Below are 13,594 nucleotides of genomic sequence, written 5' to 3'. Positions count from 1 at the left end.
CGTTCTTTCTGAATAATGGCAGAACGGGCACTGTCTAAAAAGCTGCGGTGAAGGGTCAACCAAAAATTGTTCGAGGATTTTATACCATCAGTTTGTTTGTACTTGTGTACTCCAGGTACCTTACATCTTACCTTATGCAAAACACCCCTGAAAGCAAATCCAACAGAGTCTGAGTCACCGCACTGGATAATCAATCCAATGGAGTTCAACTGCTAATGGACCATCCCAGAATTCGAGCCCAAGTTTAGAGTATCTTGTATCAGAAAAAAATTACGGTCACGAGAGTTAGGCCATAGTAAAAGTTGCTCCCAGCCAACTGCGCAATGAAGCCAGGCCGTCAGTAGCCACTCCTTCTTTTTCATCATCCTTGAGCTCTCCGACATTTACCCACGTTCCTGCGAAATCAACTTCTCCACCTTCCCAATCGGCAAACTTGAAAATTCCGCCAGGACCACTGCAATCTAAACCTCCCATATCCGAACGTTCTCCTTCAGCGCCCAAGCCTTCGACCCCCATGCCGCTAGACTGAGCCTCTCGTCGCTTCTCCAGCTCACGTTCAAGAATCGTTCGGACGCGTGAGATGGCAACCTCGGTGGGAGAGCCTGAAGAAGTAGCTGTCTTCATGAGATCGCACTTATTGGCGAGGATGAGGAGTGCGGGTGATAAATGTGAAGGAGGAAGTGACGTTATTGAATTGAGGACATGATGGAGGTGTCTAGTCGTTGCACTTCGTTAGAACTACTGTGATCATGAAAGAGTCAGATATACCCACTCTGCTACTGTAGATCCGTTGCGTGATATGGTACTTGCATCCACTACGAAAACAACCGCTCTGGCATTCACTAAGTGCTCCTGGAATTGATCTCTGATTCGAGGATGCCCAGGGATGTCGATAACCGGCAAGATGCCTACTGGCGAGAGAGGCATGATAGAAGTATTAACTTGCAGTGACGTGTGCGATGGTAGCGTTCCAGTAAATGCGAGCTAGATACAATTTATTCACGGATGAACAACCGATGTAACTGCATTGATAAATCACAAACAGTGGAAAGAATTGCTGTTTTGCCAGCATCTGAGGGCCCGACAAGGATAAGTGCAGTACCTCTGGACCTTGATTTTCTTCGAGAGAATGTGATAACTTCAGAGCGTAAGAATGTCTTTCAGAATAATGTCGGTTGAAACGCACCAACAAGTAAACCCACGACAAGCGCCAAAGAAAGCAGCAATAAGCTCTGGGGTGAAAGACCGTTGGTTAATGGAACCACCTCGGGTGTCACTGACATGGTCTCATCGTTCAGTGATTCGACTCCCATATTATATTTAACGTCCTAGAAGATGGATGACTGGATAGAATTACCCTAGTGCTGCGGTGTAATAGAATGTCACGGACGTGTACTAAGTACGAAGTGCTAGTGTTACAAATGCTAAGTTCTTGTTTGGCGTTGTTGAAATCAGAAGCTACACAGCCACTACTTCAGAAAGAAATACCGCAAGGTCTCGTAAGGCTGTCGTAACTGACATCAAAGTTGTAATCGAGGAACAAGTTGAATGTGGAGCAATAGCTACTGTAGCATCAACTTAACCACATCGTTTAGAGTTCAACGCTATTAGCATTGTTCCCAACTCCAACGCGTTCATTCTTCCGATAAATGTCTTGAGAAGAAAGTTACGTTGAGCCTTCTCGGGCCACGTAAAGAAGTCCTCCAGATGGTTCTGATCATGAATCCCAGCAGAAAGGAAATCCGGAACAAGTTTTACCAGACTGGGTGTCATGGAATCAAGAAAACGAAAAACTGCGCGAGAGCTTTGAACGGGTACTATGTTGTGCGAGTGTGCTGAGGCGAGAGAAGATGAGCTCCCGCTATGTTGGGAAGCGATGACAGGAGAGCAATGCATTGTGGGTGACGCCGTAATTTCTGGACCAGATGGGGAGGCAGGTCGATCACAGGCAGTAGCCCTCCTTCGAGTTCTCGAGGCTACACAGGCTTGTGAAGCACCGGTATCGAGTTGACGGACGGACGATTGATTTGTGTTCTGCGGGGCGTTTTGAGAATCTAACTATCTGGCGATACAAAGTACAGAGCATACTTTTGTGCGAAGGCGTCTGGGCTGTTGTCGGGCTTGGCTGCCAGCCCTCTCACGAGCGACTTTACGGTCATACCACCGTTTCCGATATACTCGTTTCAACAAATATATCTTTAAGTACCGAACCAGAACCCATGAGTTCGGATATTTTGCTGAAACCTCGGGCCACGTAGCGTGAACCTGAGACAAAGGATGGAGTAATGAAGCAGTGCAGCAGAAGATTCGATTGAAGCTCACCGCCTGGTAGAACAAACGAACCATTTCGGGGTCCTGATGCTCATATCTATCTTGTATATTGAGAAATCTGGCGGCTGCATCTATGACGAGAGTCTTTCTCTCAAAATCAGCCAACCAGGTATTCAGAAATTGTATAGCACGTACACGCAGTCTCTGCCACTGTCGTGGATCCATCTTGGATGCTATTCTGACATCCCGGACACCCTGACACTGTCTCGCGGGTTGAGAGATAAAGACAAGTTCTGTGTACATGTCTGAGGCTGGCGATGAAATGATAACACAAAGGGAGATGTCTTATACACCCCGCTTTACTCCACCTTTGATGCGACACGCGCGCGAGCGTCACGGGAAATGCCCCGCGAATAAAAATAAAAGTACACTAGACAGTACACGAGTCCGACATGCATAAAAGATGAATTAATAATTCGGCACAAGGTCTCAACAAAATCGATCACTGTGGTAAAATCAGATGAGAGATGCATTCAGAATGGATCAGAACAAGCCTTTTTAACTTCGCTCGTCGGTCCAGCAACGCCTCTGCCAAGCGACCCTCTTTGCGTGCACGCTTGAGCTGATACATTATTTAGAATGTTACTGATAATTGTATAAAATATGAATATCAACGAACCTCTCTCCTATCCTCTTTCGACACTACCGAACGACCAGCTCCCCAGGCTTGGTGAACATGACTTTGGGATCTTTCAGATCACAAACCGGTTCATTGTAAGTGAAACGTACTTGGTGGAAGTTTCATCTATGACTGTCAACTCCGAGCCTGCTTCTCTTTTCTTCTTCTCCTCATGCGCCTCCTTCTTATACTTGCTCTGGATCTTTAACCAAAACCGCTCCCGAAACCCGACTTCTTCGCTGTCGCCTCGCAGCTGGAGCGAACCTCCTGCGACCTCGTCAACACTGAGATAATTTTCATACACGTTCATGAAGGCTACCATGCCATCGGGTAAAAGAACAGGTGTCCACTCCTCCTCGGGCCCTCGCGCTTCCCTAAAAGCACTGACAATACCATGCTTGTCACAAGACAGAAACTTTCCTTCGCCAGTGCCCGTCCGAAGGTTGATAGTAGCCGATCCCGCGACGCGCGTTGTAACCCAGACCTGAGCTACCTCTGTAGGTGTGCGATCAAGTAATGGCGGGGTATCAGATGTCGAGTCCTTGTCCAGAGATGACAATATAATCTTGTTTCTTGTAGAATCAAAATTCACTGATATGGGCGAAGGATCAGAAGGGTGTACAATGAAAGTAGGCCCGCGAATTTCTGCTGCATTCTCCGGTAGAACCCAGGTTTCCGGGTCCTCGTCTTCGTCTACACGTTTGCTGGAGGAACCTTCATCGTGGTGTTCTCTCTTGCGCTTCTTCTTTATCTTGTCTCCTTTGAATTTGAGCTGCGTGGACCGAACTTTCTCCATCGACTACACGCGGCGAACTGTGTGCAGGTGAGGAACCCTGCATTCATACCGTGGTATATCCGGCAAAAGCCGACGCGCAAACTTTGAACCAAACAATTCGTTCCATACACCCAAATTGAACTGCCCGACACCGTTATCGACGTCCTCCTCAAGATCAAGATGAAGTATAACCCTGGTCAGTGCTGTCTTTGTACTCGCTGGTGTCCATTCTACCTGTCTATGCACCTCGGAGTGAAATTTTGTGCACAGGAGAAGTTGGATGGAGACTCTGAGACTTGGATGAGATCTGTTGGGTGAATAACTTACTGACGAATGAGTCTACATAACAGACGTCTCCTCTTCGCGGCGCAAGAACCGCAAGGCCCATTTCAGCGCACCCTCCTCTGTGCGCCGCAAGATTATGTCGTCATCCCTATCCAAAGAACTTCGGGCGAAATACAACGTACGTTGGATCTGTTAAGAAACGAGGCGCGGGGTGTTTATACTATTCACTAGACGCGGTCACTACCGATCCGCAAGGATGACGAAGTACGGATTTTGCGGGGGAAATACAAGGGTCGGGAAGGAAAGGTTACTCAGGTGTACCGCAAGAAATGGGTCATTCATGTTGACCGTGTGCAACGCGACAAATCCAACGGTGCTACTTCTCCCATCGGTATCCACCCCAGCAAAGTCGTGATCACAACCATCAAGCTTGACAAGGATCGGTAGGCAATTCACGTTTTGTTTATGTTTATCGTCCTAAAGTTCTTTCCACTAGTCGGGCAATTCTTGACCGCAAAGACAGATCAAAGACCGCACAACCCGCCGCCACTGAGGATGTCGAGATGGTGGACGTAAGTGACCATCATTAAATTTGACAAGTAGCCATAAAAACTGACTCGTCCCGTCTTACAGTAATTTCCTGTAGGCGTATTGATTGTCCTCGGCTTTCCTTGTTGCATTCACAAAACCACCATGTATCTATGCGCACTATCGCACATGATATGCACCATGACCCTCCAATTATACTTTGAGACGGCTACACATCAGGCCATAGTGTACAGATTGATCCAAGTTACCTTTGCAGCTGGCATAGAACACAAATAGTACAATGCGGCACTGACTATGGATCAGAAAATGACATCCTCGTCCTTGGTACTGAGCAAGTCCACTATTGGTTCTTGTGATGCATCCAACTGTTCCAACAGTCCCTCCTCAGCAGCTATAGCTTGCATTTCTGCCTTCCCGGCATCTCTCTTCTTCTTGCCTTGGACTTTCTTAAGTCTACAAGCATCATCGGTGTCTAAACTTGACCAGGAGGCTCGATGCGCTCACCTAAAGAACTCCTCGCGATCCATTTCGTCTAGCTCACTTATGATATATTTGATGGTATTGTCCAACCGCGGAATGATTACATGTTCAATGGCGTTCACTCGTCGGTTTGTCGCGCGAATAACTTCGTCCAAGATGGTGAACGCCGTTTGTAGCGACGCAAGTTCCACCAGCGTTTCGAGAGCCTTAGCGTACACCTCCTTCGCTCGTAGAACCTGTTGGCCTCCCCGACCAAGACCTGTCAGATTAAAATCTGTGACGCGAACATTAGAATAAAAATGTATAGAAGCTCCAAAGCAACTACCAGATCCTGGAACACGATCAACATCAAATCCCGGGAGGAGAACACCAGAAACGTTCTCCTGCTTCGCTTTGACACGGAAAGTGGCAAGCTTCGCTTGCTCCTGCACGATATAGGAAATATCTCCCGTAGTATACGTGACCTCTGCCATCGAGAACGACGCTAACTGCATCACTCTACCCATCTTCCGCTTCGCCTATCATTTGATCGTCAGCAACTTGGACGGGTAACATCAGGTAGCGTAACACACCTCATCCACCTTTCTCAGTATTGCACGAAATCGCGTGGTCAAGGCATCACGCTTCTTTGCCAGCAACGAATGCCCAGTTTCAGCTCCCTTTAAACGGAGTTTTGTGTTTGTCAAGGCCATACGCGTAGCGAAGATATTCTCCCTAGGACCTGCTCCAGACATTGTTGTGCGGAGTGCTGAAGGCAAGTAATGGACAATAGAAGCGGCAGTACCTTTCCTTTCTAGGTCGGTTACCGGTTAACATCCCAGAAACCCCGACAACGTTCAAGCCGGAATAGCTCAGCTGGGAGAGCAACAGACTGAAGTTCTGGAGGTCCCGTGTTCAATCCACGGTTCTGGCATTATTTTTGCATCGTAATTAATAGTCTTAGTATTTTTGTTCATTTCTGGCATCTTACCACTGTCGCAACCGCAGTCACATCTGCACGAAGGAACTTACTCGAGCGTGCATCAATGAATGAATGCTAATTGGCCGAGTTCATCATTGTTACACTTGAAGACAACCAACGATGTCTATTAGAATGTCAGAAGGTCTCATTATCTTGCTTGTACATAGTCATCGATCTTCAAAAGCAAACACACAGTCTCTGTCGAAAGTTCAATCGCGCTCGTGGAGACGAGAAGAGGTTGAACAACATCCTCCTCAAGAATATTCGAGATTAGGCCCTAAGGTGTATGCAGTCAAATAATCGAAACAACTCAAGGCTGCAACTACTTACTGTGCGGACGTTGATACCAGCATTCCGGTCACCTAGAGCATGTCGGTTGCGTAATTCCGTGACAATAGCAATCGGGTTAAGTCCAGCATTCTCCGCAAGCGTCGTTGGTATCACTTCCAATGCGTCTGCGTATGCTTGGAAGCAATAGGCTTCCATGCCTTTGAGTGACTGTGCGTATTGAGACAACAGCCGGGAGACGTGGATTTCTGGTGCACCACCACCGCCGATGAGCGCTCTGTTTATCAGATCAGAACCTTGACCCGTAGAAATGGGACACTTGAGTCTCACCGTTTCTTTACGAGACACCGGACAACACAAAGAGCATCATGCAGACTGCGTTCACATTCCTCCACAACAAGGTTGTTGCCACCCGTAGCCAGAATACTGACTGTGCGCCCACGGTTCTTCACGCCAGTGATCTTGACGACTTTGATACCGGCATTTGAAGTCTCTTCGACTAGATCTGCGTAGCCAAGCTTGTCTTCTGTGAAGGCCTCGATGTCGGCAATAGGTTTGCATCCGAGGCTCTTGGAAAGAAATTCGATCTCGTCACGCTCAACATCCTTGACTGCAAGGATATTAAGACGCTTAAGGAAGCTGAGGGACGTATCGTCGACTGCATCACGGAGGATAGACTTTTGGATCAGCAGGACGTTGCAATTCGCCTTCTTGATCTTTTTGCAAATGTTAAGCAGGTACTGACGACCCTCTTTGATGACCTTGTCCATTTGCCGGTAGTCATTGATCACGACAGTGTTATCCATCTAATAAGGTGATATGAGAACTGAAACGAAAGGGGTGATAAGCACATACGTCAGGTTTGGGAGCACTGAGCTGGAACTGGATAATGGCAATCTTGGCCTTCTCCATGCGAGTAGGACCGCCAGCTGAGACAATGACATTTTGGTTGAGGACAACACCATCTACAAGCTCAGTGTCTTCGATAGTGCCACCGACTTTCTTCACAACCCTGACATCACGAAGGTCTACAGTGGACGATTGAGGTGTAACCAAACGCGTTACAGCAGCCACTGCGATGGGAGCAAGTGTCGATGAATATTGAGAGACGATCTGATGAAGTGCGCGTCAGCAAAGCACTACCACGATAACTTCAGAAATCCTCAGCACCTTCGAGTTCAGGGAAGTGCTTGCTGCTCGGAGGAGACTGGTCTTGTCACTGAGATCAATTGGCGTCGATATCTCCGTGAGATATTCGACAGCTTTCACCGATGCTTTCAAAAACGACTCTGCGATGATGGTTGGATGTATGCCTTTCTGCAGCATCTTTTCCGCGGCCCCGAGAAGGCTACCTGCTAGAACAACGACCGATGTTGTTCCATCACCTGCTTCCACATCTTGAGCAGCTGAGAGGTCGACCAGCTAAAATGACGTAAGTAGGTGATCAGCAAGCATCACGGCTCGGCGCGCACCATCTTGGCAGCAGGATGTAGAGCTTGAATACTCCGTAGAATTGTTGCTCCATCGTTGGTGATGATGACCTCGCCCTTCGAGGTTTGAATCTACGCAAATGAATTGCAATATGACATCGCTTCACCATCAACGAAGTAACATCAAGCCCCATACCATTTTGTCCATCCCCCTTGGACCAAGAGATGTTCGAACAGCATCGCTGATGGCTACGAGAAAGTCAAGCATGCGAAACGATCGCAAATAAACTCTTCACGTACCTTTAGCGGCGACCAAGTTAGACATCCGAAGTTCCATTGGCTTGACCTGTGGACGCGTTCATTCCATCGAGTCATCGCGATTATGAGTGACTAATACCTTGTCATTGAACGCGGCATTTGAGCCCGTACGAGCTGCTTGAGATGCTGCTGGTGCGATCTTTGATGCCATTTTGACTTCGTCGAAGGCTCAGTAGATTTTAAGCGGTAGACGATGCGCGTAGACAAAACCAGAATCGCTAAATTAGTAGTAGTCACGGGGTTTGCCGCCGCTGGGTATGCGTGTGCTTGACTTGAAAGTACCGTCGACTCTAGCTACTCCACTCTCTCACTTCACGATCTCGGTTTCAGATGGACTTCGTGGGTGATCTAACAACAGAAATGATCAAGACATCTGATCATTTCTCATAGTTTGACGATCAGGATGGCATGGCAGGTGGCCCAGGGGGTCTTTTCGCCCAGTTCGCCCAGTACGCCGCCTTTCTTTGGCTATTGGGTCAGGAAACCTGACCAGCAGCTATGTCGTTCCAGAGGATTTGGAGTTCCTATGGGCGCTCGACTTAACCGACCAAATCCTCGTTCGTATAACGTGTACTTGAAGGCCTACAGTGTAGCGATGCTTCCTGGCCGGGAGCGAGAGAATCTCTCCTACGGAGGAAAGAGTGCGTAATTGGATCTCATTGTACACTGAATTTATGTAGTAACGATCTTCTTGCAGTTATCATGCCTCCATCAGCCCTTGCACATTTGACTCACCTTGATCTCGAGGGACCTTGGATGTTTCAGCTCACAAATGCGACCAATCCAGCCGCATCCACACATGCAGGTGTACTCGAGTTTATAGCTGAAGAGGGAATAGTCCATCTCCCTTACTGGATGATGAAGACGTTGCGTCTCAATGAAGGCGACCCAATTCGCATAACTGGCGCTGAACTCCCGAAGGGCAAGTTCGTCAAGCTACAGGCGCAATCTACGCATTTCCTTGAAATATCAGATCCAAAAGCCGTGTATGTGCACGTATTTTGGCATCACTGGCTCAGCTAACATCCATCAGGCTTGAGCAAGCTTTGAGAAACTTCACTGCACTCACTCAAGGTGATATAATTGAAATATATTACAACTCAATAATCTTCGGCTTTCTTGTGATGGAGGCGACACCCGGTGGAGGTGGCATAAACGTGCTAGACACTGACCTAGAGGTCGATTTTGCTCCCCCGGTCGGTTACGTAGAGCCTGAGCGTCCGAAACCTGCCCCGCCTTCCACTATGGCATCCAAATTGAAGATCGACCTCAATTCATCGAGTCCCGGTTCCTCACGACCGTCTTCATCTCTAGGTGGTGGTTTTGTTGCTCCTGGTGGAACGGCTGTAAGCAAAGGTGGCGATCATTGGGAGAGTTTCAAGGGCAAGGGAGAAACTCTCGCTGGTCGGAAGACGAAAGGCAAGGGTATCAGTCACCGGGGAGTCGAAGCAGTAGGGGGAGATAGCAAGATCATCAGGACTGAGTGTGTTTCAAGCAATCTGGTTGCGTCTAGGCGTGCTAACGATCTCAATAGTCAACAGAAGATTATCAACAACAGCTCCGCTGAAGCAGATGTCAAGGTTCCCGCTGCACTCAATCTTCCATTCGGGAAACTGTTCTTTGGTTTTAATGTCGTCCCATACACCCCACCGGAACCCAAGACTCCTTCGTCTCCTAGTCCTTCAGCTGTGAGTTTTGAATATAGTTCCTCCTCAAATCGATCTCACAATTTCTTCAGCCCTCTTTCTCGGGTTCGGGCAATACCCTCACGGGCCGGCCAGTTACATCACCCCCAGGTGCAAAAGGAAAGGAAAAGGAGAAACCATCTGCAAAGTCGCAACCAAGCGAGAAGGTTTGGGGCACCGGCAATACGCTAGATTCCTCTCGGTCCACCCACATTCCACCAAGCTTCCGTGGGCGTGATCTTGGTGGTTCTGGAGGTAGACCGCTTCCCCGACAAACGACGGCACAGTCGAAGCGACGCAGTCCGACGCCGGACTGGGGTGTAGACGATGACGACATGATCGACATCGACAGTGATTGAATTGGTAGTTGTAAGATAGTTAATTCCACAAGGTGGAGAAGGTCAGACGATGGTTCGTATGCATAATGTGTAGAGGATGACGTTGTACGTAGATACTTGAACGATGGATGTGTAATTCATAAAGTGAGCAGATTGTCGGGCCTGTAATGTTACATTGATGTTACAACATGACAACCCCGACGCCCTTTCCTGCTTCTACACCATCAACGGCTGAAATACCTGCCAGAGGCGCTGTTCTCCAGTTGTACAAGTAAAAATTAAGGAGACCGTCCCCGGCGCCAAACTACCACAAAACATAAGGACTGTCCGCGTTCCTTTCATAGATAAGATACACACCTTTAAATTCTCCAAAAAGCTACAGTTGTCCATGAGTGTAAGTGCATTGAAAACGTCAAATTTGGCCTGATCCGCGATGATCAGTGCATCTCCTATAAGAGCTTCTAATCGTTTCTTGAGGTTGTCCGCTTCTGAGTCTTCAACAAACGCCGCGTCAGATGCATAATAAAACAAGTAGGCAGCTTCCAAGAGCCCATGTTTCGGATGATTTATAATCGTCGAGGGAAGAGAGTAAAACGAAAAGAAGTCGGTAATCCGGCCGGTGTTTGCCTCCTATAGTGTGCATTAGAATAGTAGCAGGAAGCACATGAATAAGAAATTGACCTCAACAACATACGTCCACACCACCTGGCCTGGTCTTCGATAATGCTCTGATGGTTCGTCCATACGGCCTCTCCCACTCAAAAACTGATGGCGGATCTCGTCGAGGGTCATGACTGGCAACATGCTGAACCTCTGCATGTAGCGCGTGAAGAGATCAGCAACATCTGAGACATCTCTTTCCTCCATTTCACGAAGGCCGCTCAGTTGAGGCTTAGCCACCAATTTGTAGACGCGCATCATTCGAGCAAGCGTCATGCTCCTGGGAACGTACGTAAATTTGACGTCGACAAGTTTCGGGATATTCAGTGAACGGTGGAAGTAACTGATAGACTCTTGAGCACTTCCGCCAACTATACAGAGAGGTGACATACCGGCAAGTGGACACAGGTGTCGGAAGAACAACACCAGCGGTATAGATGGCCTGGAAGACACCCGTTAAATTCACTTGTCGTGTGACCTCCTTGATGAGCACAGGGGCCAAGCGTTTCGAGCGCAGCTTCTTGTGCACACACAGATAATTGATCTCGCACGCCCGAAAAACGCTGCGTGGTTTTAAGTTCCTGGAAATCATCACGATAAAGATGTCGATGTCTTACTTTCCGCGCACACGTAACGTAACCGGCACACCAGAGATAAAAGCTACCAGTTTTTTGTTCGAAGACACGCGTACACCAATATGCCAGTCTTTGAGGTAACCCGGGGGCTTGAGAGCCCTAGATGTTCGTCAGGTGCACGTCCCACTATGCACTGATAAACTTACCATTCAAGAAACTCGGCGCTGTATTGAAAACGGAATGCAGCTTCATCGTCTTCGACGTAATTGAGAGATAATAGATCGTAAACTTCTTTGATCTGTAGAATTGAAAGTCACAAAGACAAGACATGACACAATCGATACGCATACTTGCTTAGAGTCATTAATGTCTAATATGGACCATTCGAAATCTTTCGGCAGAGGGTATGCGTCTTGTCGTACTTCTTCTCGAGATTTGTCGGGTTCGATGAAACCGTCATCGAGTGATTCATCATCACCTAGAGCCACCTCTTAGTATGTCTTAAAATTGAAATATATAATACAACGCATACCAAGCTGTGGGACTGGCTGAGTGGCCCAAAACTATGTCGATCCTTGAATTTATGGTACACATTTATACATGAGTTATTGTACATACCTTATGTTCACCCATAGCTTTCTTCCCTCGCCCAGCGATGCCTGATTTGCCTTTGATGACATCCATGATCTTCATCTGCTCCAATGCTTGCCTGATATTGTCTTCATTGGTAGCTGGGGTATTCGGTCCGTGCTCAGCAGCGACGCGATCCACGACGTGACTGATGAGCTCTTGTGGTATTTCGTTCTTGCCGCGCACCGCGTTGAGAACCTTTGCAGCCTTGGACTTTTTCTTCTTCTTTGGCTTGGATGATGAAGCTTGAGGTGTAATAGCACCATCCTGTTCATGATCAACCTCGGGTTCCGGGGTAGAACATCGATCCTCGAGGTCAGATCCTTGGGTCGTATCGATTATCTCTTTGATTTGCGCCTTTTGAGAGGATGAAGACATTGGAGCAGCGTGGTGTCACAGAATGTTGTCACAGGACACGCAAGACTACGTGCCAAATTGAGCGACTCTTTCGGTTGTCCACTCTTGTTGCTCAACAATCACCATGTTCATCGTAAATTGGTTCTGGGACATTCTTGCTCAGCTTGGTTAGTCTTTCCGGCCCAACTTTGTGTGTTATTCACCTACTTGGTTCTAGGGCTGATGCACAAGAACGCCAAAATTCTCTTCCTTGGTCTGGACAATGCTGGCAAGACGGTGAGCAGCGCGTAACTTGTGCGAACCTTACAGGACATATTGGCATATTTTACAGACGCTTCTGCACATGTTGAAAAACGACAGACTGGCCACCCTTCAACCCACCCTTCACCCTAGTACGCCTTCTGCATTTTCAATGCTCTTCCTTCCTTAATGCTATGCATCTGCAGCCTCCGAGGAACTGGCAATTGGAAACGTGAAATTCACTACGTACGATCTTGGCGGACATCAGCAAGGTCAGTATACTACCCTTTCTCGTGACCTCGGCTGTTTACCGAACACCAACTTGCGTTTCAGCCCGTCGCCTCTGGCGCGACTACTTCCCTGAGGTTGATGGAATCGTGTTCTTGGTCGACTCTGCAGACTTCGAGCGCTTCGCTGAATCAAAGGCTGAGCTTGACGCTTTGCTTTCTATTGAGGAGCTGGCCAAGGTTCCGTTCCTAGTTCTTGGCAACAAGATTGACGCTCCTGGCGCAGTCAGTGAGGAGGAATTGAGGCATCACCTTGGGCTGTACCAAACGACCGGCAAGGTGGGTTTTTATATCTGATTGGTATAGGAGAGTTACTGATAAGGTGTGGCATGGTTGCAGGGCAAGGTTCCGTTGAACGACATCCGACCCATCGAGATATTCATGTGTTCAGTCGTCCAGAGACAAGGGTACGGCGAAGGTGAGTAGCCTAATCTGTTACGGTTGGTGCGTAAATGACTGAATGACGTATCCACTCAGGCTTCCTATGGCTCTCACAATACGTATGTACCCCCATTCAAGTATCTCGTTTTGACTGATATATGACCTTTTCAGATATGATCCTACGCCTTGGTTGGTGATTGAGGGAATTTAGTAGACCTTCACTAATTCCCGTTCTCCCTTGTCCTTTGCTTTTATTGTCGTTGTGGACCGTCATATGCTATTCTTCACGCTTCATACCCTTGGAGTTAACTAGCTCGGCAGACTTGAGTAAATATTTGAGAATTGATCAGCACGTCTTGATGAGAGCGACTAATGGTTCAAAAGATTGGTCTTCATAGTGAGAGA

At 47.8% G+C, this 13,594-nt stretch overlaps 9 protein-coding genes and 1 non-coding gene across 10 annotated transcripts; 4 read left to right on the top strand and 6 right to left on the bottom strand.

The window, feature by feature from the left end:
• Positions 1-168: 168 nt before the first annotated feature.
• On the bottom strand, positions 169-1,401 carry DFJ58DRAFT_753376 (signal recognition particle receptor beta subunit-domain-containing protein). Its single transcript, XM_041387917.1, has 4 exons — positions 1,187-1,401; positions 1,044-1,138; positions 773-984; positions 169-715 (listed from the first exon to the last, which is right to left on the bottom strand). The coding sequence occupies exons 1-4, from the start codon at positions 1,311-1,313 to the stop codon at positions 286-288; spliced, it is 864 nt and encodes a 287-aa protein (XP_041251431.1). The 5' UTR covers positions 1,314-1,401; the 3' UTR covers positions 169-285.
• On the bottom strand, positions 1,253-2,835 carry DFJ58DRAFT_12795 (uncharacterized protein). Its single transcript, XM_041378763.1, has 5 exons — positions 2,826-2,835; positions 2,467-2,776; positions 2,323-2,415; positions 2,089-2,265; positions 1,253-2,034 (listed from the first exon to the last, which is right to left on the bottom strand). The coding sequence occupies exons 2-5, from the start codon at positions 2,572-2,574 to the stop codon at positions 1,579-1,581; spliced, it is 834 nt and encodes a 277-aa protein (XP_041251430.1). The 5' UTR covers positions 2,575-2,776; positions 2,826-2,835; the 3' UTR covers positions 1,253-1,578.
• Positions 2,761-3,746, bottom strand: DFJ58DRAFT_712591 (FRG1-like family-domain-containing protein; the record flags this gene model as incomplete). The annotated part of the gene is made up of 4 exons (XM_041383871.1): positions 2,761-2,776; positions 2,835-2,893; positions 2,951-3,011; positions 3,061-3,746. 4 exons carry the CDS (start codon positions 3,744-3,746, stop codon positions 2,761-2,763), a joined length of 822 nt encoding a protein of 273 aa, XP_041251429.1.
• Positions 3,747-3,905: 159 nt separating this feature from the next.
• DFJ58DRAFT_720713 (ribosomal protein L24) lies at positions 3,906-4,665 on the top strand (the record flags this gene model as incomplete). Its single annotated transcript, XM_041384732.1, has 5 exons — positions 3,906-3,921; positions 4,076-4,188; positions 4,242-4,453; positions 4,507-4,582; positions 4,657-4,665. 5 exons carry the CDS (start codon positions 3,906-3,908, stop codon positions 4,663-4,665), a joined length of 426 nt encoding a protein of 141 aa, XP_041251428.1.
• A 193-nt stretch (positions 4,666-4,858) lies between these two features.
• Positions 4,859-5,773, bottom strand: DFJ58DRAFT_648187 (ATP synthase subunit D-domain-containing protein; the record flags this gene model as incomplete). Its single annotated transcript, XM_041381459.1, has 4 exons — positions 4,859-5,012; positions 5,064-5,313; positions 5,365-5,557; positions 5,612-5,773. 4 exons carry the CDS (start codon positions 5,771-5,773, stop codon positions 4,859-4,861), a joined length of 759 nt encoding a protein of 252 aa, XP_041251427.1.
• Positions 5,774-5,879: 106 nt separating this feature from the next.
• On the top strand, positions 5,880-5,952 carry DFJ58DRAFT_t10. The gene has a single exon. It is a non-coding gene; the product is annotated as a tRNA-Phe (tRNA).
• A 196-nt stretch (positions 5,953-6,148) lies between these two features.
• DFJ58DRAFT_649095 (T-complex protein 1) lies at positions 6,149-8,187 on the bottom strand (the record flags this gene model as incomplete). The annotated part of the gene is made up of 9 exons (XM_041381507.1): positions 6,149-6,277; positions 6,331-6,565; positions 6,619-7,094; positions 7,144-7,401; positions 7,459-7,710; positions 7,761-7,850; positions 7,915-7,967; positions 8,019-8,064; positions 8,116-8,187. The coding sequence occupies 9 exons, from the start codon at positions 8,185-8,187 to the stop codon at positions 6,149-6,151; spliced, it is 1,611 nt and encodes a 536-aa protein (XP_041251426.1).
• Positions 8,188-8,444: 257 nt separating this feature from the next.
• Positions 8,445-10,080, top strand: DFJ58DRAFT_712586 (UFD1-domain-containing protein; the record flags this gene model as incomplete). Its single annotated transcript, XM_041383870.1, has 6 exons — positions 8,445-8,485; positions 8,547-8,677; positions 8,734-9,022; positions 9,070-9,519; positions 9,571-9,724; positions 9,775-10,080. 6 exons carry the CDS (start codon positions 8,445-8,447, stop codon positions 10,078-10,080), a joined length of 1,371 nt encoding a protein of 456 aa, XP_041251425.1.
• DFJ58DRAFT_12590 (N-myristoyl transferase) lies at positions 10,077-12,676 on the bottom strand. The gene is made up of 9 exons (XM_041378752.1): positions 11,913-12,676; positions 11,827-11,857; positions 11,645-11,772; positions 11,501-11,592; positions 11,337-11,453; positions 11,112-11,282; positions 10,741-11,062; positions 10,417-10,689; positions 10,077-10,363 (listed from the first exon to the last, which is right to left on the bottom strand). The coding sequence occupies exons 1-9, from the start codon at positions 12,300-12,302 to the stop codon at positions 10,241-10,243; spliced, it is 1,647 nt and encodes a 548-aa protein (XP_041251424.1). The 5' UTR covers positions 12,303-12,676; the 3' UTR covers positions 10,077-10,240.
• DFJ58DRAFT_753359 (ADP-ribosylation factor family-domain-containing protein) lies at positions 12,329-13,584 on the top strand. The gene is made up of 8 exons (XM_041387916.1): positions 12,329-12,448; positions 12,499-12,557; positions 12,613-12,673; positions 12,728-12,793; positions 12,855-13,087; positions 13,148-13,226; positions 13,286-13,308; positions 13,361-13,584. Exons 1-8 carry the CDS (start codon positions 12,406-12,408, stop codon positions 13,364-13,366), a joined length of 570 nt encoding a protein of 189 aa, XP_041251423.1. The 5' UTR covers positions 12,329-12,405; the 3' UTR covers positions 13,367-13,584.
• Positions 13,585-13,594: the final 10 nt, after the last annotated feature.

Source organism: Suillus subalutaceus (assembly GCF_016647625.1).
Source record: "Suillus subalutaceus strain FC151 chromosome Unknown DFJ58scaffold_1, whole genome shotgun sequence".
Taxonomy (NCBI): domain Eukaryota; kingdom Fungi; phylum Basidiomycota; class Agaricomycetes; order Boletales; family Suillaceae; genus Suillus; species Suillus subalutaceus.
This window is presented reverse-complemented; position numbering and strand designations above follow the sequence as displayed.